Raw genomic sequence first — 26,168 nt, 5'->3', positions numbered from 1 at the left:
GCTCCTGCCAGGCCTCGGGACATCAGCTCAGCCACCAGCCTCCCCTGAGGTGGAGGCTCAGACAGGGTCAGTCCAGGATGAAATGTGGCCTAACACGCAAGTACCAGGGTAGCAGGGGCTGGACTGCACTGGGGAAGGGCAGAGGTCCCGTGCCAGACTTCCCTCTGTCGTGCAGGAAATCCCTGTGCGGAAGAGCCTGGTTTTTCCTCATGACTGATGGTCCTCAGCTGGGCTATTTGTCCTCCGTCCCATGGCCGGCCGCCCACCGGCACGGTGGTGCAATCTGTCCTCTGCCCCACAGCTGGGCATGAGGGCGAGTGGCGCTGAGCTCCAGCCCTCCAAGCTGTGTGCTCCGGGCCATATCTCTTGTGGTTGGGGACGGGAGCTGTTTTGATTCAATCACCCATAGGCACCTTCTCCTGATTTCCACCAAGGCCCCCGAGCGGCTGTGTCCCTGCTGCAAGATATCGCAGCTCAGACTCAAGCCTCAGGCAAAGCCCAGCCCAACACAGTGCCCGTCACGCCCCTCGCTCCCCGCCCTCGTCTCCAAGCCACATTGGTGCTACGTCTCTTCTTCCCCAGGGCCACCACCCTCTAAGCCCCCACGGTCCCTGCCAGGACCCGCCCTGTGTCTGCCCCATGCCCCCTCCCTCGGGCCCTCTCCCCACAGGACCAGGGCAACTTCCCAAAATGCAGACCTGATCATGTCCACCTCTTAAAACCCTCCTGTCACCGTTGTCATTATAACCCCCGTGCGGAGTCTATACTGAGCTGTCATTCACTTTGAGATTCTGTTAATACATTTCTTTTCTTTTTTCCAGTATTTTTGTTCCAAATACAAATATTGTGACTGCAAAAAAAGAAGAAAAAAAAGGCCTCCTCTCAATGGCTCCCGGTGGCCTTTCCTGTGGTGAAAGCCAACCCCTTGTCATAATCCACAAGGTCCCACCCACCCTGACTCCGGGTGACCGCCCCGCAGCAGGCCTGTGCCGCGGGCTCCTACCGGCCTGTGCTGTCCCAACCACAGCGCCGCACACCGTCCCCCTCAGCCCCACGGCCCCTGCGCGGCTCTGACGTCTGCCCACAGCCCTCGCCGCCCCCTCGCTCCCCCTCCCACCCCTGCTGCAGGGGCCCTGCCTCCGAGGGGCCTGCCCTCACCGCTCCGGTTTAAATCAGGTCTTTCCCTGGGTCACCTGTGTAGCACTTCTCACATCCCGAGGTGACATTTTTGTCGTTTGAATTAACTTGGCAGACCCAGACGCTTTTCTTCATCCTCACTTCCTCCCAAGCAAGGGGTCAGCACACTGGCAGCAGCAGCTCTTCCCTGGGGAGAAACCTCCCAGCATGCCTGTCCTCCGGCCCGGCTGCGGCGGACGAACGCCATGAATCAAGTTGACGTTTCCATTACTGGAGCCGGGGCTGGCTTCGGTGGGGGTGGTGGAATGACTGCTCATCACAGCCACCAGCCGAGGAGGGACATCAGCCCAGCGATTGCCTGCGGCCTGGGCCTGCCCATCAGCCCTCAGCCTAGGGAAGGACCATGGCCCCGGGGGCTCTCTGCCTCTGGCGGGAGAAGGGGTGACATGTGCAAACCAGGGGGCGGAGCCTCATTTCAGGCACCAGGCAAGTGCAGACATGGGCGCAGGGCCATATGTGTCCAGGGCCAGCGCAGGCGCACATGAGTGTGTGCGTGGGTTCCCCGGGAGCACGCAGGCATGGTGAGGGCCGAGGACACAGGTGAGCATGTGCGCACGTATGAAGCGTTATCCTGAGTTTATACAATGTCCAGGTTGGCATGTACACTCAAGCCCAGGACATGTAACTACAGGGTCATTAGGTGCAGGTGCCCAGAGCAGAACGTGAGAACTACCCTGGGCTGTAGATCAGGCCGACGTATGGGGGTCAAGATGAGAGGTATATACAAGCCAACAGCCATTCAACCGTCACAACATGTTGCTTGACACAGGGCAGGGAGCCAGGAAAGCTGTTTGCAGGGGCAGGAGGAGGGAGCTTTTGCATTCTTACCCAGGCTTCTCTGTGCTCACCCAGTCACCCTGCCTGCAAATCAGATGAGTCTCCATCCTCCCAGATTGCGGCAGACAGTGGCATGTGTTCCCTGCAAGAAGCCGCCCTCCCAGTAACTCCCAGTAGGGACCCACTGGGATCACTTGCCCAGCATGCCTGGAAATGCTTCCTTTTATCTAACCAGCAGCCTTCTTGCTGCAGGCTCTGTAAGACTGAAAGACAGCTAGTTCTCACATGCCGCCCAGGAGGGGACAAAAGGACTTGAAGTGTGAGTGGCCCTGTGGGCCTCCTACCTCCTTCCCTTCCCTCCCTGGCCTGTGTGGGGGTAGGAATGGCCCCTGCTTGAGCCGTTCACATACCATAATCACGTACACTTGCACAAGTATTTATTTAATCATATTTTTCTTAAGCCAACTCTGTCTTTTTACTTGAATGCCTACTGTGAACTCATGGCACTGTTGTGCCCATTACATATTTTTTTCCTAATACACATTTACATAAACACAACTATTAAAATAGATTAAAATTTTGCCCATGTGCCAACTGAAATTATGTCCTGGACCTCTGGTCCACTTGCCAACTTCGGAAGGAGCTTGGAGTGAGAATAAAGAGCGCCAAGGTGCCTGGCGCCCCAGGCCAGGCTCCCTTCTGGGGTGTCACTGCCCTGCCCCATATCTGCAGTGGGTCTTCTTGCCCAGAGGCCAAAGCCTGAACTCTTGTCCTGACAGTCAAGGCCTTTGTAACTGGGCCCTAATCTCTCTCCCAGACCCATCTCCCGCCCCACATCATAGATCCAAAATACTGAACAAATGAAAAATGGATTATGGAAGCACTCACTTGAGAGATCAATGAATGAATGAGCACATACCTCCACCTGGGCGTCCTTCAGGCACCTGAGATGCAAGACACCGTTGACTTTCCCTTCCTCCCACATCAGCCCACCCCGAGCCTGTTGACTTTTCCCTCCTGACTAGCTCCTGAATCTGCCCTCGTCGTTCTACCTCCAAGGCCACACCCTCTTCTCTCTCTTCAAGTATGGTCAGGGCGAGGAGAAAAGCCTGGCCTCCCCCATCTACTCTCTGCCCACAGCCTCAGCGACCTTCCTAGATGCACAGGTAGGCGCTTCCTTCTCATCCAAGAGCACCCCCAGCTGCTGCTGGCCAGGGCGGAGGCTAAGCTTCCTAAGGGGCTCGGGGCACCTCCAGCCAGGCCCCTCCAACCCCCGCAGCCTGCTTTCTCACCACCTGCTCCCTCCCTTTTCTCCACACCTGCCATCTAGACTATTCTAAATTTTCTGCTATATTCCTGTCTTCCCTTCTACACTCTTGCCTGCCTGACATCCACACAACCTTTATGTCTTGGCTTAAGTGTCATTTTCCCAAAGGAGCCCCCTCTCACCACTACCCCCCAACCCAGCAGCCCCTCATCGCAGCGACAACGAACAGTAACAAAGCACTTACTCCGTGCCAGGCTCTGCTCTAAATGCTTCCCACACATTGGTTCATTTAACCCTAAGAACAGCTTTAAGAGGTAGTTAAAATGATCATCCTCATGTGCCCATGGGGACGAGGCACAAGAGAGGTCAGGTAATTTGCCTGAGGTCTCAAGTGAAGGAGGCTGGGATTGAAACACAAGCTGCCTGGCCCAGAGCTGGGAACCACAGCACTTCACAACTGAACTACCATCGTCTGTCTTGTTACCTGTCCTGCCCATCTGTGAGCTCTGCAAAGACACCCTCTCTGGGTGGTTCAATACCCTGTCTCAAGTGCCTACCATAGTGCTTGGCCCATAGTAGGGGCACAATGAATTCTATCACTGGGTAGATGAACATATAGATGGATGGCTGAATAATGAGGATGGGTGACGCATGAAGGAATGAGGGATGGATGTCCGACACAGGGAACGATGACAGCTGATGGATGGATGAATGGATGATAGACAGGTGGAGGAATGGATGGCGGGTGGATGAAGGATGGATGGATGATGGGTGGATGACGGATAGATGATGATGACTGGGAAATGGATGGTGAATGGATAGATGTTGGATCATGAATAAATGATGAATGGATGGATGATGGGTTTATATGGAAGAATGAAGAACAGTTGCTGCTCGGGGGAAAGTTCTAGAAATCCTCTGGAAAGAGATGAGGCCTCTTGGAGTCAGGAGTCCTGGTTCAAACCCATCTCTGCCATTTGCTAGTTTTGTGATCTTGGGGGCAAGTTTCTTTATCTCTGTGACTCTGATTTCCCTTGTCTTTGTAATAAGAATCTCTTTCCCCAGGCATCCAAGCCCAAGGATTTGATGTTAAGGTGTCTCTAGTCATAAGGTAAAGGGTCCCCACTGGGGTCAGGTTGGCTTAGGATCTGAGGGTGAGGGCTTCTCTCTTGCCCACCCCACATTTCTCGTCTGCCTGGTGCCCCCAGCTTTTCCACCATCTGGAATCCAAGGCAGCCTGCCAGCCTGACCTCACCCCCAGACCCAGCGTGGCTCTGGGCTTCCTCCCAGCTACACCTCAGTGTCTGACCCTGACGGTAGCACAGTCAGGGCTGACTCGCCTTCAGGCTCCTTGAGGACCTGATAGGATAGAGCCATGAAGGGGCAGCCACAGCCCAGAGAGCAACTGGCCTCCACGCACAGCAAGAAAACAGGTTCAACAAGCATTTATTGAGCCCCTGCTGGTGCCTGCTGTGTGACCCCTTGTGGTGCCAGTGTCACTGGCCCTCCTTTAGGAAGCCCCCACCCATGCCCTGCTGAACTTCCTAGCTGGCTCAGGGACCCCAGGCTTCCAACGGCTGATGTCCACGGCTTTCCTGGCATCCCAGCTATACCCAGCAGGGCTCTGCGTGTCACAAGAGTTTAAGAAGTTGCTGTCCCAAAGTTGCTCTGTGCAACCTTGTATATTCCTGCAGGCCACGCTGGCCCCATCGCTGGGGCCCTGGGACGCCGGCAGTGGTGGGCAGGGCAGGCCTGGTGTCTCCCATGCAGGCTGGCCGAGTTCAGAGCACACAGGCCAGGTTTCGGTGGGTGCCAGACCAGGGATCTTGTGGCAGGGGCTGGTGCTAACGATGGCCTGAGCTCTGAGGGCCAGCTGGGTCTCGGTCACACCCAGTGCCCCAGGACCCAGCACTGGCGGTTCAGCTCTGGGGCCTCATGTGCAGAGCTCCGGGGCCAGGAATCTCCCATGTGTGGCTGGTGTCCTGCCAAGAAACAAGGTGGTCAGTGCTGTCAGTTGCCTTTCTCCATCAACACTCCATCTGCCCACTGCCCCGCCAGCTTACTACCCTCCTACCCGCACATCCATTATCCACCCCCAACTTGAAAGGCCTCCCGTATGCCTTCCAGAACCCCTACCCACCCATCTGTCAACCCACATCCAACTCTCCATCTGCTGTCTCGCCCAGCGGCTCACCCTCCACCCACTTTCCACGCCATCCCATGCCCCCATTACCTGCCCATCTACCCATCAGCCCACCAACACCTAGACATACATCTGCCAATATCCACAGCATCTACCTATCACCCCCCAATATATCCACCGCTCCACTCACACACTCTTCCCACCCACAACCCACTCATAGCCCTAAAACCCACTCATGCACCCCCCACCTAACAGCACGCCGGCCTGCCCACTGTCACACCCTCCATCCTGCTCCTGCCCCATTAACACACCCACCAGCACTGCTCCCCACATACACATCTATCTACAACCCAAAACAACCACATATCCACTCACCCGTCCACACCCCCCAATTCACCCGCTTTCTCATTTACTTCCCAACCTGCTGACACTTCCTCTAATTCACCAAGTCCCCGCCCCCCATGCAGGCACCCACCAACCCTCCATCCTCCTGCCCCCAACCCACCAACGTAGCCATCCAACAACCCACCACTACCCCTACCATCCACCCTGCACCCCCTGCTCTCACATTCACCCATCCCATCCCAAGCCATCCACCCACTCAGGACATCTACCTACCAATTTCCATCTCCCTTTCACCTGTCCACACCCTCAGGTAACCACTCATCCTTTCCCTGCGCACCCATCTACCCACCCTCCTATCCCCGCCATCCTGCAACCGCCTCTCCATCTCTACCTATCTGCCCACCCTGTCAGGTTTCTCTTGAGTCCCACTGTGTGCCTTTGAGTGCTAAGGAGCTGGGGGAAGGTTGGGACAAGTGTGGATGGATTCTGGGTCCTGGTTCTTACTTGGCCCCAGGGACAGTGAGTGCCTATGAGGGTGTCCCAAGATGACTCTGAGCAGCCCTCTGGGCCAAGGTATCAGGCAGAGGTTCTACCACCCTCCACCACTGACCACTGCTCTTGACGGTCGGGCAAGCAGTGGGGCTGGGAGGCTTGTTTTGATCCAATATGCTCACTCCTGTTTTCCTTGATTCTCGGAAGCTTGCTCCTTGCCTTTGTGCAGGTGCTTCCTTGGTATCTAACATGCCAGAACCATTTCCATCTCCACGTGACCCGGAGGCCTAAAATGTCCTCGTACCTACTGTGAATCCAACTCTCAAGGAACAGCTCAAGTCTTCCCACCCACAGGAAGACTACAACATCCTCCCCCCAGCCCTCAGGGGCTTCCTCCATCTTGGAACACCCACCCTGAGAGGTTTCCTGTCCATTAGACTGGGCGCCCAGCCGGGCTATGGCTCCACCCAGGGAGGATGCTCCCCAGGGGATCGATGGAGGTGGAGCCAGAGCGAGGAAGCAAAGGGAGGGCCGCACTGGAGGTCAAGGGAGAAACTGACAGTGACTGAGCACTTACAGTCAACACACCCTCCTAGACCTTAGTCTCAATCCAGGAGGCAGGCGAATTTTACCAAACATTCAAAGAAGAACTAACTCCTATTCTTCTCAAACTATTCCAAAAAATTCAAGAAGAGGGAACAATCCCAAACTCTTCTTATGAGGCCAATATTACCCTAGTTCCAAAACCATGTGAAGACACAACAAAGAAAGAAAATTACAGGCCAATATGTCTGATGAACATAGATGCTAAAATCCTTAACAAAATATTGGCAAACCACATCCAAGAATACATTAAAAAGATCACCCACCATGATCAAGTGGGATTCATCCCAGGGATGCAAACACGGTCCAATATTCGCACATCAATAAATGTGATACGGCATGTAAACAAAATGACGGACAAAAATCACATGATCATATCAATAGATGCAGAAAAAGCATTGGATAAAATCAGTACCCATTTATGATTAAAAAAACACTCAACAAAGTGGTAATAGAGGGAGCATACTGCAACATAATAAAGGCCATGTATATAATAAACCCACAGCCAGCATCATACTCAATGGCCAAAACTAAAAGTTCTTCACTTAAGATCAGGAACAAGGCAAGGGTGTCTGCTTTCACCACTCTTATTCAACACAGTAGTGGAAGTTCTAGCCACAGTGATCAGACAAGAAAAAGAAATAAAAGGAGGAAGTAAAACTGTCATTATTTGCAGATGACATGATAGTGTATATAGAAAACCCTATTGGCTCCACCAAAAAACTTTTTGACCTAATAAGTGAATATGGCAAAGTAGCAGGATACAAAGTCAATAACCAGAAATGATGGCATTTTTGTACACGAAGAGCAAAATATCAGAAAGAGAAACTAGGAAAAAAAATCCCATTTACTATAGAAACAAGAAAAATAAAGTACCTAGGAATAAACTTAACCAAGGAAGTAAAAGACCTGTACTTGGAAAACAATAGAACTGAACAAAGAAATTGAGGAAGATACAAATAAATGGAAGCATATACTCTGTTCATGTATTGGACGAAATAACATCATTAAAATGTCCATACTACCCAAAGCAATCTATAGATTCAATGCAATTCTTATTAAAATACCAATGGTATATTTCGTTGATGTAGAACAAATGCTCCAAAGAATTTACTGGGAACCAGAAAAGACCACGAATAACTTCAGCAACCTTGAGAAAGAAGAATAAAGTTGGAAGGATCATAATACCTGATATAAAACTACATTACAAGTTTGCTGTAATCAAAACAGCCTGCATCTGGCGTAAGAACAGACACATAGATCAATGCAACAGATTAGAGAGCCCAGAAATAAACCCATGTCTCTATGGTCAATTAATATGTGGCAAAGGGCATGGCATCAGCATTCAATGGAGTAAAAATAGTCTATTCAATAAATGGTGTTGGGAGAACTGGACTGGTACCTGCAAAAAAATGAAACCAGACCACCAACTTACACCATACACCAGAATAAACTCAAAATGGATAAAAGACTTAAATATAAGTTGTGATATCATAAAAGTCCTCGTAGAAAACATAGGCAGTAAAATTTCATATATCCTATGTAGCAATATTTTTGCTGATATATCTCCTAGGGCAAAGGAAATAAAGGAAAAAATAAACAAATGGGACTACATCAAATTTAAAATCTCTGCACAGCTAAAGAAACCATCATCAAAATGAAAGGGAACCAACCATATGGGAAAAGATATTTGCCAATGATACATTGGACAAGGGTTTAATCTCCAAAATATATAAAGAACTCATATGACTCAGCACCAGGGAGACAAACAATCCAATCAAAAAATGGGCAAAGGACCCGAACAGGCACTTCTCCAAGGAGGACACACAGATGGCCCATAGACATATGAAAAGATGCTTAGCATCACTAGCCATCGGAGAAGTGCAAATTAAAACCACAATGAGATATTACCTCACTCCTGTCGGAATGGCCATCACTAATAAATCAACAAACAACAAGTGCTGCCGAGGCTGTGGAGAAAAGGGAACCCTCGGGGACTGTTGGTGGGAATGCAGACTGGTGCAGCCACTGTGGAAAACAGTATGGAATTTCCTAAAAAAATTAAAAATGGAACTGCCTTTCAACCCAGTGATTCCACTGCTGGGATTATACCCTAAGAGTCTCAAATCACCAATTCAAAAGAATCTATGCACCCCAATGTTCATAGAAGCATTATTTACAATAGCCAAGTGCTGGAAACAGCCTAAGTGCCCATCAGGAGATGAGTGGATCGAAATATTGTGGTACTTACCCAATGGAATACTACACAACAGAAAGGAAGAAGGAACTTCTCTACCTTTTGCAACAGCATGGATAGAACTGGAGAGCATAATGGTAAGTGAAATATGCCCAGTGGTGAAAGACAAATACCATGTGGTCTCACTTATAAGAGGAATCTAATGAAAAAAAAAAAAAAAACAACTAACAAGCAAAACAGAACCAGTAATGTGGAAACATGGAGCAGACTGAAAGTGGCTAGAGGAGAGGGAGGGGAATGGTGAGAAGAAGGGGAAGGGAGAAGTCAAAAAACATATATGAATGACTCATGGACATAGACAACAGTGTGGGGATTGACTATGGGAGCGGGGGTGCGGGCTGGGTGGAGGAGGGCAAAGGGGGAAAAACTGGGTCAACTGTAATAGCGTAACAGTTTTTTTAAAAAAGCCTGGGAGGCATCCACGACCATTTCACAAATGAGGGAAATGAAACTCAGCAAAGATAAGGGACCACCTTAGGATTCACAGCTATAGTGGAACTGGATTCAATCAATTTTTTCCTGATTCCAAACTTCCATGTTAGAAGAAATTTGTTCCATATATTTTTTCCTACCCTGAACTCCAAAGGATGCTCAGACATTCTTGTCATCCTTTAGGGTCAGGCAGGCTCTTTATAGCAAGCCTCTTGAGGTGGAGATTCCTGCTGAAGCCAAGCTCCTGCTTGCACACCTTCAAGGACAGACTGCTCATTACTCTTCCTGCACCCCAAAAGCAGCTCTGAGTGTTGGAAAATTCCTCCTCATAACAAAGGCTGAAGGCAACAGGCAAAAATGAAGATGTTCATGCCGATGATGGGTGCATGTATTTTCCCCCTCTGGCTTTTTTTCTCTTTTTAATATTCTTTAATGTTGGTTGGTGCTTTGCTAATTTTACTATATTTTTTAAAGGGGTGGGAAACAGTTGGCAAACATTCTGGAATCATTTGGCCTCAGGAAAAACATTTGTTTTGGCTCCAGTCACTGAAACAGTTGCATTCTTTGGAAGTGTTTGCTGCCAAGGTATAGGAGTTTGAGATTTTTTTTCAATCGAGAAGCAAATATTTGGTGAGAAGGAAGATTTGATTATTTTTCTAAGTGAGTATTTAAGAGTGATTGTAGTTGTTCTTACCTTTGCTAACAGGCAGAGCCTTGGAAAGTTCATTGGAACTGAGAAAAGCGATCACATATTTTTAAGGAAAAGAGAGGCCATGATCTCCTATTCCTTGAGTTAAAATCAGGCTCCTTGTCCCTTGGATCCAGAAGCCAGTCGCTAAGGACTGGGGCCCTCCCCCGCTCTCCAGCCTCACAGGAGGGTCTTGCGGCCCAGGGCCAATGAGAATGGGTGGGGGGATCTGTCCTCGCTGTGCCTGAGAAGCCCCCCACCAGCCCACCAGGACTCACCACTCACTTGCCTCCTCCCAGTCCCCTTACTTTTACAAAACAAAATAAAAAACAATAAAACAAACAAACAAGTGGACCTCACACTGTAGAATGAGGAATCCTACCTCAAAACATCTACCGGGCCAAGGCAATGCCGTAAGTGTGTGCACTGGCCAGGCAGGGCAACCCTTCCTCAGCTCTGGATAATAGTTGCTCTGAGGAATGTGGGCTCAGGTCTTCCAAAACCTTCAGTGAAACTGAATTGGAATTTCAAAATAAAATTTCCTAGCTTTTAAATGGCAACTAAATTTTCAAAAAATTTAAATCATCTGTAGGCGAGCAGAATCTCTCAGACTGGACTTGGCCCGCGGGAGGCCACATCTGACCTGACTGCTTCCCTGCCCACATCTTTGTTCCATGAGTCTGTTCCAAGGCTTTGCACATTCTGGTCTCTCCCCAACAAACCTGGGGATTCAATGCAGGCAGAGATCAGGTCAGCTTCTTCCTGGAGCCTTTGGCCCCTAGCACCTGGCTGGGCACTGACCAGGTCCTGTGCTGGCTTTATAACAAATACAGAAACATGCAGGAGGAGGATGGACTCGTTTCTGAGCTGGAGGGATGGGTTTCACCAGCCCTTCCTAGCCTGAGATTCTGAATGCTATGAGAGGCTCTTTGCTCAGCTCTCCTCCTTTGGGGGCAGTAAGGGAGGTGCAACTGTACTTGGAATCTAATTGTCAAAGGTTCAAATCCAGGCTCTACCACTTACAAGCTTTGTGATTTTTTTAAAGATGTATGACTTTTGACAAGTAACTGTACCTCTCTGAGACAGCAAATGGATGTGAATCAGAAAGGAGTCAGTAGGCTCCCTGCATAAAAACCTTTCATTATTCAGTTTCAGATAAATGTGAAAATAGAATATCAGAACTAGTAGGTGGTGGGTTCAACCACCTCTCTTCAAAGAGGGGAAGCTGAGGCCCATAGGTGGGAAGAGATTTGTCCAAGGTCGCACTCAGAGGGTGGTCGCAAGTACTGTGTTTTAAATTCCTTTGAAAGTTTCCAGGCTTAGTAGAGTATTTGGCACACAGGAGGTTCTGGGATGTGATTTCCCTTCCCTTTTTTAATCCAAATATCAAATGGGAACACATTTAACATTCGTCTCTTCCAGTCTTAATTTCCCAATCCTTCTGTGGAAAATCACTGTATTGAACTCTCCCCAAGGTACCAAAATCTGGAGGATCAGCTCTTAGCTCTGCTGAATTGAATGAAATCACATCTAAGATGGATCAATTGTGTCGGGAGGGCCCTTCAAGACCAAGAATGTCAATGCCTCCTCAATGTGCAGATGGGGAAACAGGGGCTCTCAGGTGGGAGGTCACTTGTTCAAGGCGCTCTGAAACTGGTAGAGGAATCAGCAGGGGTGGGCAGGCCTCAGGGGCGGGCAGGAGGCTGGTACTGGAAGCTCCTGACCCCATAGCAGCCCAGCCTGGCACAGAGCCACAAGGGAGTGCCTTCTGGGGACGGCCCGCTGTCCCAGGTGCTGAAAACCTCTCCAGGACTTTGGCCCATCCAGAGCGTACAGTTTGGCTGCCCAACCTTAAAATCCTGGCCTCTAAAGAGAGATGGAATGTGGGGAGTGATGGAGAAATGAATCAAGGTGAGTATCTTGATGTCTGGATTTGGAGACCCTTCAGCTAGTGATGCCATCACCCTTCTTCCGTGGCATAAAACGTCACAGCCTTGGCAAGGGGCACCCCTGACTGCCTCTTGAAGTTGACCCTGCTCTGTAAGCTGTACCCTGAGGGGACTTAGAGACTCCACTGTGTCTGGGAATATCATTCACTTTCCTCTTCCCAGTTTCCATTCTGGGCTGTACGTAGCACAAGGACACAGGCTAGCTCTGCTTTCATTCATCACTGCATCCCTAGCACCGAGGGCGATCCCAGGAGCAGTCCTGATAGTACAGACCTGTTGAATGAGTGCATTATGGAGAACTTGGGCAGAAGATTAGATTTGTGTGAGATCCAAAGGTAGGGAAAGGCTGGGTTTTCCGGTCTACCTCAGGGCAGCTTGTCTTAGGAGACTGAATGGGGTCCCCCATCCTTCCCTTCACTGGAGTCCATCTCCCAGGACCTGATGTTTCTGGGCTAAAACATTCTCTTTGTCTGTTTTTCACACTTGACATCAGGATGAGTCCAGTTAACACTGCCACCTCTCCCCAGAGCTGCTGATTCTTTCACCCCTTTATTTAACATTTGTTGAGCACCTACTATGTGTCAGCCTCACAGTCTAGTGAGGGAGACACACAGAGAGGAAGAGATGATAAGAGCAAACATGCCTTCAGCTCTTACTGTAGTCCAGGAGCCATTTACTGTGTGTCATCAGCTCACTTAATCCTCAAAATGATGAGCGAGTTGTCTTTACTAGGCCCATTTTATGGATGAGAAAACTGAGGCCCAAGGAAGTTAAGTCACTTGCCGAAGGTGTCACTGCTGCAATTTGAACCCAGGCAGCCTCACCCTGAAGCCAGGCTATGCAATTCTGCCTCAGAGTGAGCTCCTGGACAGGAAAATGCAGAGATGACCGTGACCACCTCTGCTGGGGCGGGGAGGCGCAGGTGGCCCTTCCCACACATTTCAGCTGGACTTTGAAAGCACTTGGGGAGCTCACAGTTCCATTCGTAGGGCCCATTTTGTTTTTTGTTTTTCCAAGTGGAGGAAGGAAGCAGGTCACTTCAGGCAGAAGGAACAGGGTGTGAAATAGGTGCTTGGCAGGTAAATGAGGTTTTCAGGAGGTGTGAAAAACCTGGCAACGTTGGTGGGTGGGGGAAAAGCAAGAATGTCTGGAAAGCAGGCCACACAGGGCTGGCAGTGGGGAGGGGGTGGGGGGGAGAGGGGTGGGGCGGGGAGTGGGGAGGGGCGGGGAGGGGCGCAGGCCTGAACGGCTCAGCAGGTCTCCTCTGGGTCCAGGGTTCATGCTGTCTGCTGACTCCTGGCCGTCCCAAGCCAAAGCACTGGCATCACCAGGGGAATCTACTGCATTTTAACAGCTGCCCCCAAGTGTTCTTTGGGGTGAGGAGTGATTGGAGGAGGGCTGCCTCAGGCAGAAATGGGCTTCGAGAACAATGGCACAGCTTTAGTTTAGAGTCACCTGGATTTGTGATCCAGGGCGAAAGGCTTTTTTTCAGGGAACCGAAGGATCATCACCTGTAAGATGGGAATACCCCTCAGAGCAAATATTGAGTGAGGACTGAGTGAACTAAATCAGTCACCAGAAAGCTACTGGGTCCCAGTGCTAGGCACTGGGACTGCCAGTGAATGTGGCAACAAGGTCCCTGTCCTCATTTCCATTTTAGCAGGGAGAGAGTTAGCAGGGAAGGACTCAGGGTGATGAGTGACTGAGAGAAAAGCGAGGCCAGGATGGGCCGAGGAGAGGAGGCCTCCGCGGGCAGGTGCGAGGGGGCTTGGCCGGGCCCCTGCCCCCCACCGGAGCACCACCACGGGAGGTGGTGGAGCTGGGAGGGGTCGGGAGACACGTTCCAGTTTGTGTCTTAGGGAGACAGACTGTCAGGGAATGGGCTCTAGAAGCAGCCATTTCCAACCAGAAGCCGCTGAATAGCCCACGCAAGGGACAAAATGCAGACTCGCGCCTGACAGCAGCCTCAGAGGGGCTGGTACTGGCCCAGGCCGAGCACTGCTCAGAATCTAGTCTGTGGAGCAGCAGACGCAGCCTCACTGGGAACTTATTAGAAATGCAGAATCCCAGGCCCTGCCCAACCCTCTTGAGTCTGCATTTTAAGGAGCCCCCAAGGTGACTCTGAGGCTGCTGTTGTCTTGGGTCCCTCAGCCCCAGTGCCAGGTGTCTCCAAGCTGCAAGCCTGTCTGCGTGCCCAAGTTAGCATTGATACTTATTTCAGAAATATTGTCTGTTTCCATTTTAATAAAGGAGCAGACTTGAGCAGGACTATATTGGATGTGATTTTGATCTAATAAAAATGCCAAGTTGCTCTGGGTCCAGAAAATTCTTCCTTGCAATCCCCTCTGCTATTTTGAGGGCAGCAGTGGCAGAGAGTTGTCTAGACGGAGCTCCCAGGAGCCACCTCTGTACCGAGTGAGTGACAGCGTCGCACCCAGCCCAGCCTTACAGACACACCTGGTGAAATCAAAAGCTTGTCTTGGGCATTGAACTTGACAACTGCAATCAGCTGCAAACCCCAGTTGCCCCTGAAAGGAAGATGCTGGCACCTGGACCATAAGGCAGCATCCTCTCCATCAAATGTCACATCTGATGTGCTTCTGAACTAGCTGGTGGCACCACAGGGCCCCAAAGCAGGTTTCAAAAGCAAGCTCTTTCCTCAGGAAAAAAAAAAAAATTGTGGCAGAATCCATATCACAGTAGCCTAGGAAAAAAATAGCAAATTTGGAGCAGTTAAGATAACTGAAAGTTCATGTCACTGTTTCTGTAAAAATGGCTGCTCTAGAGGGAAAGAGTGGAGAAAATTGGAGGTTTAGAGCCAGCAATTGAGCACACACTGTGTGCCACGCACTGTTCTAGGCTGTCAGGATACAGATGTGAATAAAACAAGACAGGGTTCCTCATCTCATGGAACTAGTGGAAAGAGACAACAAAACAAAAACCGAGTATGTAAATATAAAAGATAATTTCAGAGAGGGACAGACACTATAGTAAATAGAAAAGAAGGTGACAGGAGGGCAGCTGGGGAAGCTGGTGCAGCTCAGGGAAGCTTTTCTGAGGCAGTGGCTGAGACAACGACGAGACAGAGCCAGCCAGCCATGCAAAGGTTTAGAGGGAGAGCATTCCAGGCAGCGAGAACAGCATGTGCAAAGGCCCTGTGAAGGCAATGTTTTGCATGTTCAAGAAAGAAAGGCTGGGGTGACTGGAGAAGAATGGGGGATGGGTGGAGAGTGAGAGGAGACGAGGCGGAGGGTTCAGGGGCCAGTGCGAGAACAGGGAAAGAGCGGCATGCCGAGCGAGGTGCATCTCTAGGGGACTAAAGATCTCGGCAGTTTGCCTTTCAGCTCCTTGGCTTTTCCATACGCGCAAGAATCACCATCCTTCCCTGGCAGGGCTGCGACAGCCACCCCATGAGATGGCTGGGAAGTGCTTCGCAGAGACCCGTGCACGGTGTTTAATAACACGGGTTCCTTGGCGTTCCTCTCCCCCAGTCCCTTGTGCCCAAAAGTCAGCCCAGCACAGAATCGGAGCAGCTGCTTGGTGCAGAAATATTGCAAAAGCTTGTCCAGACATTTCCAACATATTTTTGGGGGGCCAAAAACCCACTCGCAGCTAGAAAACGGCATTCTGGGGATGGTGCCGTCTCCCTGGACAGTCTGGTCGGGCTGCTCCCGCAGCCCGGGAGCCCCGTGAGGGCCAAGGCGATGGGGGCTGGGCCCTGCGTCCTCACAGCTGCCCAGGCCCGGCCGCTGGGGTGGGCCCAGGGCTTGGCCTCTGGAGCCAGACAGGCTGGGTGCAGATCCCAGCCCTGTCGTTTCCTGGCGCAGCTGTAACTTCCCTGGGCCTCATTGTCCCTGTCTGTAAAATGGAGCTGTGTTTAGGATGAAGTGAGTGGGTGAATGTGAAGTCCTCAGAACACACACAAGGCTAAGACATTATCATCAGACCTGGTGGGACTTAATTCTTCCCGTTGGTTATTATCATCCTCCAGGCCAGGTATCACCATTCCAGGCAGACAATTCTACCAGGTTGGACCACCCCAGCTAAGTACCCTGTCCCCACACCTCCTCCTCCTGCACCCCAACCTCACCCGGAGCCTATGGGGCGCCTCCACAGGCCCCCGTGTAGCTCTGGCCACACCAAATAGTGGTGGTTTGGGAGCTGCCCGGCCCAGGGTCATGCCTCTTTCTCTCCGCGTTCCAGCAGGGGCCTTGCCCTGGGAGGCATCTTCAGTAAAGGCTGGTTGAACAAGTGAATGAATAAATGACTTCCACGTGGTCACAGAAGCAGCCCACCTTGGGACAAGTGACCAAAGCTCTCATGCTGGCATTCCAGCCCATTTTCAGGGGGCTCCTCCCTCAGTTCTGACAGCAGATGGGGTCTTTTCCTTCCTTGTTCTTTTAACTGAGTCCCCAGCGCCTCCCCTGGGCCCCTGGGAAAGACAGCCATCCTTGTTAGCTCAGCAGCCTGGTAAAAGGCACACCTGGCGGAGGTGCCGTGGGGTCTGAGGTTCTTTTCTTCCCTGAGAAGCTGGCACTGGAAACCTCAGGGGCAGCTGACAGCCCCTGTCCCCCTGCCTTCCACGCTTCCCCTTGAGCCCCAGAGAGTTAGGACCCCATTGCTCCACTGTCTCTCCGCACCCTGCCAATTCTCCCTGAAGGATCTCAGCAGTCCCTCCATTCCCAAACCTACCACGCCTCAGGCTGATGCAAAGCGCCATCATGCCCCACAAACCTGTCTTCCCCAGGGCACCCGAGGTGGACCCCCTGCTGACCCTCCAACCGCACCTGGGCTTTTCCCGCCGGCCCCGAGAAAGTCATGCATCCGGCCCACACAGCAGCCCTCACACTATGACTGAGCACAGCTACTGTCATGTCTGGGGGGCGACTCAGACGTGTGTGCATGGCATTAACTGCCCAAGTCTCTCGCGGGGACTGGTGCTAACCAGCCGGACCATGTGCCTTTCACTGCCACCTGCCTTTCTGGGCTTAGTGCCCCTTGCCTGCTCCTACTTGGGTTTTCTGCGGTCACCCAAATAAGCAACTTGCTCTCGAATCCTTATCTCAAGACCTGCTTCTGGGGGAACCCAAACGGAGACTAGGACAATTGTTTTAGCAAAAAGTTCTTGACTCCACCCACTTTTATCTCTGTTTTATCTGCAGCCCCCACCGTCTCCCCCGGAGTGACAGCAACACCATTGAAGCTGGTCTGCTGGCCCCTGGTCCCGCTCCCCAGTCCTTTTCCCCTCTTTGCAGATGGAGGGAGGGGTGGACATGGGCTTAGAGATACGTAATCACATCAGTGACGGCAAAGGGGTGGGCACCCATAGGTTTACATTTGTGAGTATGCAAAACACAAAGTATAGATAGAAGTGTATAGACATAGATGTAGACATAGATACAGATAAATAATCTGGATAGTCTCTTCCCCACTCAAAATGCCCTGGGTTCCCCGATGCCCAGCCTCCTCTTCCCATGGCTGCCCCTGCCCCCTGCGGCCCGCCTCCCCGCCCCGCACCGGACCACCCTCCCGCCACGCTGGCTTCCAGTCCGGGCTGCTCCTGCTTCTGGACTTTGCACCTGCAGGCCCCTCTGCTTGGAAGGCTCTTTGTTTGGCTGACTCCTCTCACCCTTTAGGTCCCAGCCCCTCAGAGAGGCTCTAAAGGAGCCTCCCCTTTCCTCTTTATCATCACGCATTCCCTCCTTAGCACCCGAGATGGTCTTGTTTGTTCCTGAGTCCACTTCCCACTTGGTTCCCTCTCCCCCTAGACTGCCAGCCCCATGGGCAGAGGGCCAGAGCTGCTCTTGCTCACAGTGGTATGTCCAGCGCCCAGCATGGGGCCAGCACAGAGGAGACACTCAATGGATGTTTGTCAAAAGATAAAAGATGGAATTTTGCACCGGCTGTTGACCTGGCAAATAGAGCTGATGCCGGTTTCCGTGCTCAGGAGATGAAGTGGGCACCTGGCGGGGGGAGGCTGCAGGCCCTAGGCTGGGGGTGCAGGGCTTCTGCGGCCCCCCGGCCCTGCGTCTCCTCATTCCTCATTCCAGGGCTCACCGTTAGGGCCAGACTGGCTCCCTGGCCTTTCATCATCAGGCCTCAAGGATTTGCAGGCCTTTCCTCCTCCCAGCTTCCCAGCTGCCCCCAAACAAGCCCCCAGCTTCTCTCCACCCAGGGTGTCCCGCCCACTCTGCAGGGGGCCGGCGGAGGTTTTGCCCAAGCTGGGGAGCCGGGGGCACTACAGTGCCCGAGGCCCTCGGCCTTTGTTCCTACAATATGCTTCCTGAGCCCCCTGGTGGATTTCTGTTCCCTTCTGTTATCCCTGAGGTATAACAGAAGCACCTACTGCCCCCATACCCTGGCTTTTCACCCCTTCCTCCAGGAAGCCCTCCACCCTAGCACAGACACCTGTCATGAAACCATGGTGTCAGAGCCCAGTGTCCACTGAAGTGCCACCTCTTGTTTGTTGGGCAGCTCACCTTCTTTGGCAGGTGCCTCCTACAGGAGAGAAGACCAGGCCTTCTCCTCTCCTCCAACCAGGCCTCCTCCCACAGTCCTCACCCACCTCCGTCTTCTCCCTCTGGGTAGAGCCATTTCTCGCTCAGCTTCTAGGATCACAGGATTTGCAGTCAAACAGACTGGGTTTAAATTCTCACTGTCTTAGTCTGTGTCTCCCCAGAAGCAGACTCTGAGGTAGGAATTCAGGAGTAGGGAAGATCTAAAGGAGGTGCAAGGATGCTGGATGGAGAGGAGGGAAGTGGCAGAGGGAAGAAGGCGGCCAGCCCAGGGCGAGCTGCTGACCCTGGTACAGCTGACTTGAACCCTGCAGGGGACTCGGCGCGACCCCGCTCTAGGGGCTGGGGCGAGGGAGCTCCACCACCGTCTGTGGGTGCCGGCAGGGGAAGCCCGAGGCACAGAGGTGCGGACACTGGCAGCAGGAAGGCCACAGAGCTACCTAAGAGAACTGAGAGCTGTGCGCAGGGCGCTGACAGCGTCTGCTCTAGCTGCTCTGCCCCTGACTCGCTGAGCTGTGTGACCTTACGCAAGTTACTCCACCTCTCCGAGCCGGAATTTCCTCATCTGCAAAATGTGGGTTGTTATTTCTGTAGGGGTTGGGGGTCAGCAAGAATATGAGATCAGGCATGAAAAGCCCTTCGTACGGGGCGGGATGGGCAGGGAGCACGTGGTGGGCGTTCAGCTGGCTCAGCTGCAATTCTGCCATTTTAACTTTAATCTCACGTTGGCTTTCTTTTTCTGCCTGGAGCAAGGCACTTCTCTCTTTTTACCTCCCCTTTGCTTCCTGGCCCAGAGATTTGTTTTCTAGTGGGTGCCCTAGATTCTGTCTATGGTGTCCCCCACAGCGAGGCGTATGAAGTCAATGCATCCTAAGCTGCCAGGAACATCCACAGCTCAAACAAATCTTGTCCACTCTCAGCTCCCCAGCTTAGTTAGTGCAGCACAGTGGCTGTTCTCCCGTTAGGCCCATGGCTGGCCCAGGCCCGGACTTGTGCTGCGGTTCACCTGCCTGCCTTTAAGCACTCCTACCTCCCTCTTGCTTGTTTAGCAACCTGCCCCCACGGCAGGCTGTCTCATGCAGAGGACTTGCTATGCTAAGACACCAGCCTCAGTTTCCCCATCTGTAGAATGTGTTTGTGGGAGAAAGCAGGGGTTCAGGGGTTTGCCTGGCTCGTGGCCAGGGCTCTTTCTCGGCAGATGGCCCAGGACCTGTACACAGGCTCCTGGCGACGAGGCCACTTACGGGCTGGGTGTCTCTCGTGGCGGCAATCTAAGCGAAGGTCCTCCTCCTCGTTCCCATCCCCCTTCTCGATCCTGGAAGAAAAGAACCCAAAGGCTGTGTTAGAAGGAGCGGGCTGAGCTGGCAGAGGCCCAGGACTGAGAAGCATGGCCCCTCCCCCCAGAGGACATTTTGCAAAGCAGCTCTGTGCTGCTGCCCACGAGGCCCTCGCCAGGGAGCACCCCGTGAGATGGGCACCACTATCTCCACTTTGTTCGTGAAGAAACAGAGGCATTGGGCGGTGACGGGACCAGTAAGGTGCTACAGAGCTAATAAATTAGAGGCCGAACCCGGATGAAAACCCACGTGCTGTCACAAAAAGATGTTCCATTAGGTGCAAACGGCAGGTTACAAAAGAATGTGTACAGTGTGATTTAAAAAATGATGCATTGGTATGCACAAAAGCTATTTGGCTGAATATATACCAAAAGCCTAACGGTGACTCATCCTAGATAATGAGAATATAGTGGGTTAAACCTAGAGCCTTCTTTTTCAACTTACCTCTGTTTTCTGATTTGGAGCAGTGGGCTTTCATTAGCCGTGTCACTTTGTTTAACCGAATTAGAACACTTCCAAAAGCCACGTCTGTCTGTAAAAGGAGCCCTGGGCCTCTGCCTTCCAGCACTGTCTGCTCCCACCAATAACTGTGCGAGCGTCTCCCACATGGCTTCCTTCTCCTCTGGCATCTCAAGATCACCCCAGTTCAGAGGGGCTGTCTCTTCGGGTGTGGCCGGGGTTGGCAAGCCCCAAGCAGACACACAGGGTCAGGGCAGAGGCGGCTGCAGGTTCTCAGACCTGGCCGTGGACTGACACCCTCAGCCCCACCCTGCCGATGCCCGGGCCCGAGGGCAAACAGGGCCGAACACCCGCCTCGCACCCACCTACTTGGGGCCCAGTCCAGATGCGCCTCACCCTTACAGAAACACAATGGGTCCGCTGCAGCAGAAGTCATGGTGACCATTGTATCTCCCAAGGGCACTGAGAGCCCTCCCAACTCTGCCCTTGTGGCCACCTCCTGACATCTGCCCCCTTCCTGTCTGCATTTCGTTTGCCTTGCAGACCCCCTCCTCCTGTCTCGCCTTCGGTGCTTCCCCAGGACCCTCTCCAGTGCCCTCAGCCTCATCTTCCCTCTCCTCCACCCTGCTCTTCTTTCTACTGCTAACCCCTCTGCTCGCGGGCAAGGAAGCCTCGATCCTCTCCAAGCAAACGCCCACCCCGTTTTCTGTTCTTCCCATCACCCCTTCGTCCCCGCTGCACAGTCTGCAGAGGCTGGAGGAGACGTGGGAAGGCGGTGAGTGACCAGCGAGCAATGGCAGAAATGGCCGTAGGAGAGGGGGAGACTCTCTTGAATGCTGGTTGCCTCAGATCGCTCATTCATTCACTCAGCAGGAGGTTCCTGAGGTCCTACTCTGTGCGGACAGAAATGTCCTCCTCACTGTCTCTGTCCTCAGAGAGCTTCCCATCTAGTAGAAAGGCAAGCTTGCGCTTGAGTTAGAAAATGACCGGCGTTGACCCAAGGCCGCTGGAGGATTGCCCATACCGTCCTCATGGAGGGCCAGGCCTGTGCTTTCCAGGGAGCAAACTATGGACGCTGCTCTGGTTTACAAATATCTCCACGGCCTTGGTGGCCCCCGGTGGCAGAAGGAAGGCCTGAGCGTTGATGCTCTGGGAAGGTTCAATATAAGGGAGATATTCCCTTTTTTGGCTTTTAGTGGAAACCTCTTTGTTATTTTCCTGATAGTACAGGTTTGTTAAAAAAAAAAAAATCCAGCCCCACAAAGCGAGCAGAAGTCCCCCAATAATTACACCTCTGTGTCGTAGTGCCACCACCATCAGGAATTTGTGTCTATCTTTTCAGAATTAATATTTATAGAGATAGCCTCAGATTAAATATACTGTTCTTATAACCTGATTTTTTAACAAACCCATAAATTTCCACATTTTCCTGTATCAGTATGCATAAATCTCACTTATCTTTTTTCCTGACAGTTGTTTGTGAAGAAAATAACTAATATTCCATCCCCTATTGATAAACGTTTAGGCATTTTTCCAGTTTTTTCGCTGTTCCAAGTAATGCCCGTGTACATCTAGCAAAGTGCTGAGCTCCCCGTCCACAGAGCGGCTCGAGCCTGGGGTATCGCCAGCCATGAAGCTGCAGCTGGACCCAGAGAGCTGGGCCAGGTGACTGAGCCCATCCTCATCCTCCAGCGCCACCTGCCTGGTCACGTCACATCCAGTGCCACAGAGTCGATCGATACCAGCCCTGCCATGTTCACCTGCATGTCACGGCCTTAACCCTGAACCCATTTCCCAGTGTCCCAGGCTCCCAGCTCTCACGGCTTCTTATCTGGAGCTCGCTTTCCTCCAGACCGCGTGCTGGGCACCTCCTGGGCCTCAGTGGGGAGCCCCCGCCTGGGGGGATGGGCCAGTGAGCAAAGGAGTTGATGTTCAAAGCAAGAACCAGCCCTGCCTGGCATGGTCCCTCCTCTTCCTGGTCACCCGAACCTTGCTGCTAAGACACCCAAAGTTCAACAGTTAACATATCAAGGATCACCTGCCAGTGAGTGAGTGTCGGCTGAAGGCCCAGCCTTGTGCTGCCCTTGGGGGCCGCAGGGACGACGACTCAGGGAGTCCCTGCACGCGAAGCCCATGCCTGATGCTCAGGCTGAGGCTGGAGGTTATTAAAAAGGTTGAATAAGGATGGAGTCCCTGTCTAATCCAGGGGTTGGCAAACTTTTCCTGGAAAGGTATAGATGGCAACTATGTGAGGCTTTGTGGACCATACGGTCTCTGTCACAACTACTCAACTGCCCTCACAGTTCCAATCAGTTGCAGACAATTTGCAAATAAATGGGCGTGTTGTTTAGTAGATGTTTGTTTACAGCAAGTGGTAACTGGATTTGGCTTGAGGGAGACACTGGGTTAACCTCTGGTCCAGCCGGTGGTTCTCAACTCAGAGACCCACTGAAGCCCCCCACGGGAGTTTTAAATCCCCCAGTGATTGGGACGTGCAGCCAGGGTTGGGAACCACTCGTGTGAGTCTCCACCGGCAGAGTCTCCGCGGAGCAGGTGAGCCGGAGCAGCATGAAAGCCCACGTGACGCCCTCACCCCTCAGAGAGGGGGCCGGTCCGCGGCCGGGCCTGCCTGCCTGTCGCCCGAGTGTCCCCCTTCTGGCAAGAGCTCGATTCCTTGCACAGGCGCAGCCCTCACCACCAGGTTTGCCAGTGAAGTGACAGATCCGCAGGATCTTGGCAGCTGTCCAGTGAGTGGCAAATGTGACAGCGGTTATGGCCAGGGCTGATGACCCTCTGGGGAGGTCGTTGGGGGTCCCCAGGGTGCTGAGCTTTGCGTAGAAAGAAAAGGAACAACTGCAAATGCAATTAGGTGACAATTTCCTTTGATTTGAACAGTAATTGCCTATAGAAAATGTTATGTGCTTTCTGAAGACAGGCATTTTTTTTTTGACATGATGACATGGGAAATTACACATTCAAGTACATGCCTTGAAGGGTTAATGGAGTGATCGGGGTGAACAGTGCTTAGGAGGGCCAGCAGGCGGGACCTGGGCGCCTCGGGCCCTCATGCACGCGCTGTGTCGCCTCCTCTCTTGGACTTGAGTGTCTGCTCTGTGAGCTGTTTGAGTCTGGACACAGCCTTATCATCTTGAGTCTTGATTTTCTCTTCTGATAAATGGGCATCATAATGTGCCCATCTCTTAGGGTGGTTGTAAGACTCAGTGAGTTAAGAAATGCTTTAGCTCCTCTGTTTATAGCTCTTAGAGCCCTGCTTGGCACTTGTCACCCTCTTCAGTGTCATCCCAGCCGTTATCGCCATCTTCCTCACCTCTGGGGCCTTTATGGTCTGACACTCTGACCGCCTCACAGGTCCTGATGAGGAAGGATTTTGTTTTAACATATTGGCCAATGCTCCTCCCTAACCCATCACATTGTTTCCTCTCTCCATCCTTTAGACCTGACCCACTTGTTGCCTGAGGAGGAAGGATGCTTTGGAAGAAACAAGAACAGCTTCAAAGTATCAAACATTCCTGAATTCAGGGCAGAGGGAAGCTGGGCGATCACAGCGCAGCCTTCTGCCCCAGAGAGACAGTCGCCTGCTTTTGGGACCAGGAGAGTCAGAGCAGGAGCTCAGAGTGAGAGGACACTGTGGGGACCAGAGAGCTGAATGAGCGCCAGGGGAAGGTAGCAATAACCAAGGTACCTTCTCATATGTCCAAGGGAGAGACAAATAAATTGGTGGATTGTTTAAATCCTTATTATTGTGGGTCTGTTTACACCCACTCAGCCTGTATCCCAACCAGAGCCACCACCGTCACCACCACCATCATCACTGTCATCCCCATGCCACGGACGTGCAGTGGAAGCGGAGACAGCTTGTAACTTGCGGAGCTCAGCGGTGTGCTGGTGAAGCGAACAGCTGGCTCTCCGGTGGGAAGGAAGGGCCCCGTGCGCGGTGCTGTGGCCTTCCGCGGCGGGCCTGCTCCCGCCATGGCTGATTTGCAGCTGCCCAGGGGCTGGGCTGTGACTTGAACTCGGGTTTATGGGTCCCTGAAGCTTGAGTGTGGTCCCCTGTGCCCTGCACATTCCCAGCGGGCAGGGGGTTCTCGGTCAGACGCCCCTGGGTACGCCGGCACCGTGAGGTCCCAGTGGAAAGTGGGGCCAGCAGATGTGCAAGCAGCTGTGTGGGCTACGACTGCACCGTCACCCAGTCGTTCCCTCAGTGACCCACAACATCTGGAATCTGAGCGAGGCCGGTGTTTGCTCTTTTTGAGAGAAGAAAAGGATGCAGGCAAGTGACGGCAAGTGATGTAAGCAGAGGGCTCCGAGGATTTGAGGATGGGCCAGACCAATGTCTTTTCTCCCCAGTATCTGCACTCCTAACTCCAGGGCCAGATGTGGCCGCTGCGGCCAGGGGCACTGGCGAGGGTCCCGCCGGGCCTTATCTCTGCCAGCACGTTCGCCAGCCCTGGGGCCCTGTCGTGTCCTCCCGCAAGCCGGCCCCTCTCTCACTGGCCCCAGGCTGGCTGCTGTGTCCCCAGTCTCCAGCCACTTCCTCGTCTGAACTGACAGTCTACACTCCATGCTTCTCCAATTATGTGACAAAGGACTGGGTTTTCCTCCTTAATTTTCAGTCTACCTTGGACCAATTTTTAAATAGAATATGATAAAAATCAGTTACTAGAAAATGAAATTAAAAAAAAATACGTACAAAAGGCAAGCTTGGCTATACCAACAATATTAACTTGCTGTGAAAGTTTCCCAACACTTGCCTCAATTTCTGTCCTTATGTCACTGTGGATATTCGCAAACGGGCACTAGTGGGGGACCACGCTTCGAGCAGCCCTGGTCTGCAGCACCTTCCTTTACGCTCCGGCCTCCACTGCCCACGTCCACTTCCTGGGGCCTGAGCAGCGCCGCACCTGCTCTGTGCTCCAGCCCAGTGATTCGCAGCCTCCACGGTGCCCACACGTCATCTGAGCAGCTTGTTAAATGCAGGTTCTGACTGGGCAGGCCTGGGGTGGGGCCTGAGATTCTGCATTTCTAACAGGTTTCCATGCTATTGGGCCCAAATCACATTTGAGGAGCCAGGCCCTGGGGCCTGGCTTTGGGCCTGCGGGGACCTCACCGGGCTTAGGCTCAGGTTTCCTCCCCACAGCTCTGGGCTGCTGCCCAGCGGACCTGGGCCTGCAGCGTGCTCCCCACAGTCCTGGCTACACATGGGCATCGCCCAGGAACCAGCGGTAGTGAGGGTGGGGCACGAGGCCACCGGGAGGGCGCCCTCCCGCCTCCCACGTCCCCTCAGCTGGCCGACATCTGGGAGGAACCAATGCGTGGCTGTCCTTCCACATCTTCTCCCCATGTCCCTTTGATCAGTTTCCACCTCGAGGACTGTTCTGTGCTTTGTGCTTTCCTCTCACAGCTAATTGGTGTAACTGTGGGAGCTGGGCAAGGGCCGTGCATCTCCACGTGCCAGCTCTGACTTCTGGGCCCGGTGCTCCCCGTGTGGGGGGAGGATGGCGATTTCCATGGACCCCAATAAGGAGCGCTGAGGTGCGAGGCGTCGCTGGAAAGTAGTACTCACGCAGTGAAAGTGGAAACAGATGGGTGTGAGGGAGCCGTGTGAGGGAGCTGCTATTGACTGGGTCTCGGGACTAATGTAGTTGCAGGGGACAAAGAACGTGGTGATTGTTTCAATGATCCATTT

At 52.5% G+C, this 26,168-nt stretch overlaps 1 protein-coding gene across 1 annotated transcript in view; it reads right to left on the bottom strand.

The window, feature by feature from the left end:
- Window positions 1-4,776: 4,776 nt before the first annotated feature.
- Window positions 4,777-26,168, bottom strand: part of GSG1L (GSG1 like) — a 200,312-nt gene continuing 178,920 nt past the window's right edge. The window contains exons 6-7 of the mRNA XM_054582822.1: window positions 19,910-19,980; window positions 4,777-5,223 (exon numbers count right to left, since the gene is read on the bottom strand). Coding sequence (XP_054438797.1) covers window positions 5,126-5,223; window positions 19,910-19,980 — 169 coding nt within the window. The 3' untranslated portion in view covers window positions 4,777-5,125. The remainder of the gene's footprint in view (window positions 5,224-19,909; window positions 19,981-26,168) is intronic.

Source organism: Pteronotus mesoamericanus, unplaced genomic scaffold (assembly GCF_021234165.1).
Source record: "Pteronotus mesoamericanus isolate MK-2021 breed Mesoamerican mustached bat unplaced genomic scaffold, CSHL_Meso_final contig_72, whole genome shotgun sequence".
Lineage (NCBI taxonomy): Eukaryota > Metazoa > Chordata > Mammalia > Chiroptera > Mormoopidae > Pteronotus > Pteronotus mesoamericanus.
Note: the sequence above shows the minus strand (reverse complement) of the source record. Positions and strands in the feature narration are given on the sequence as shown.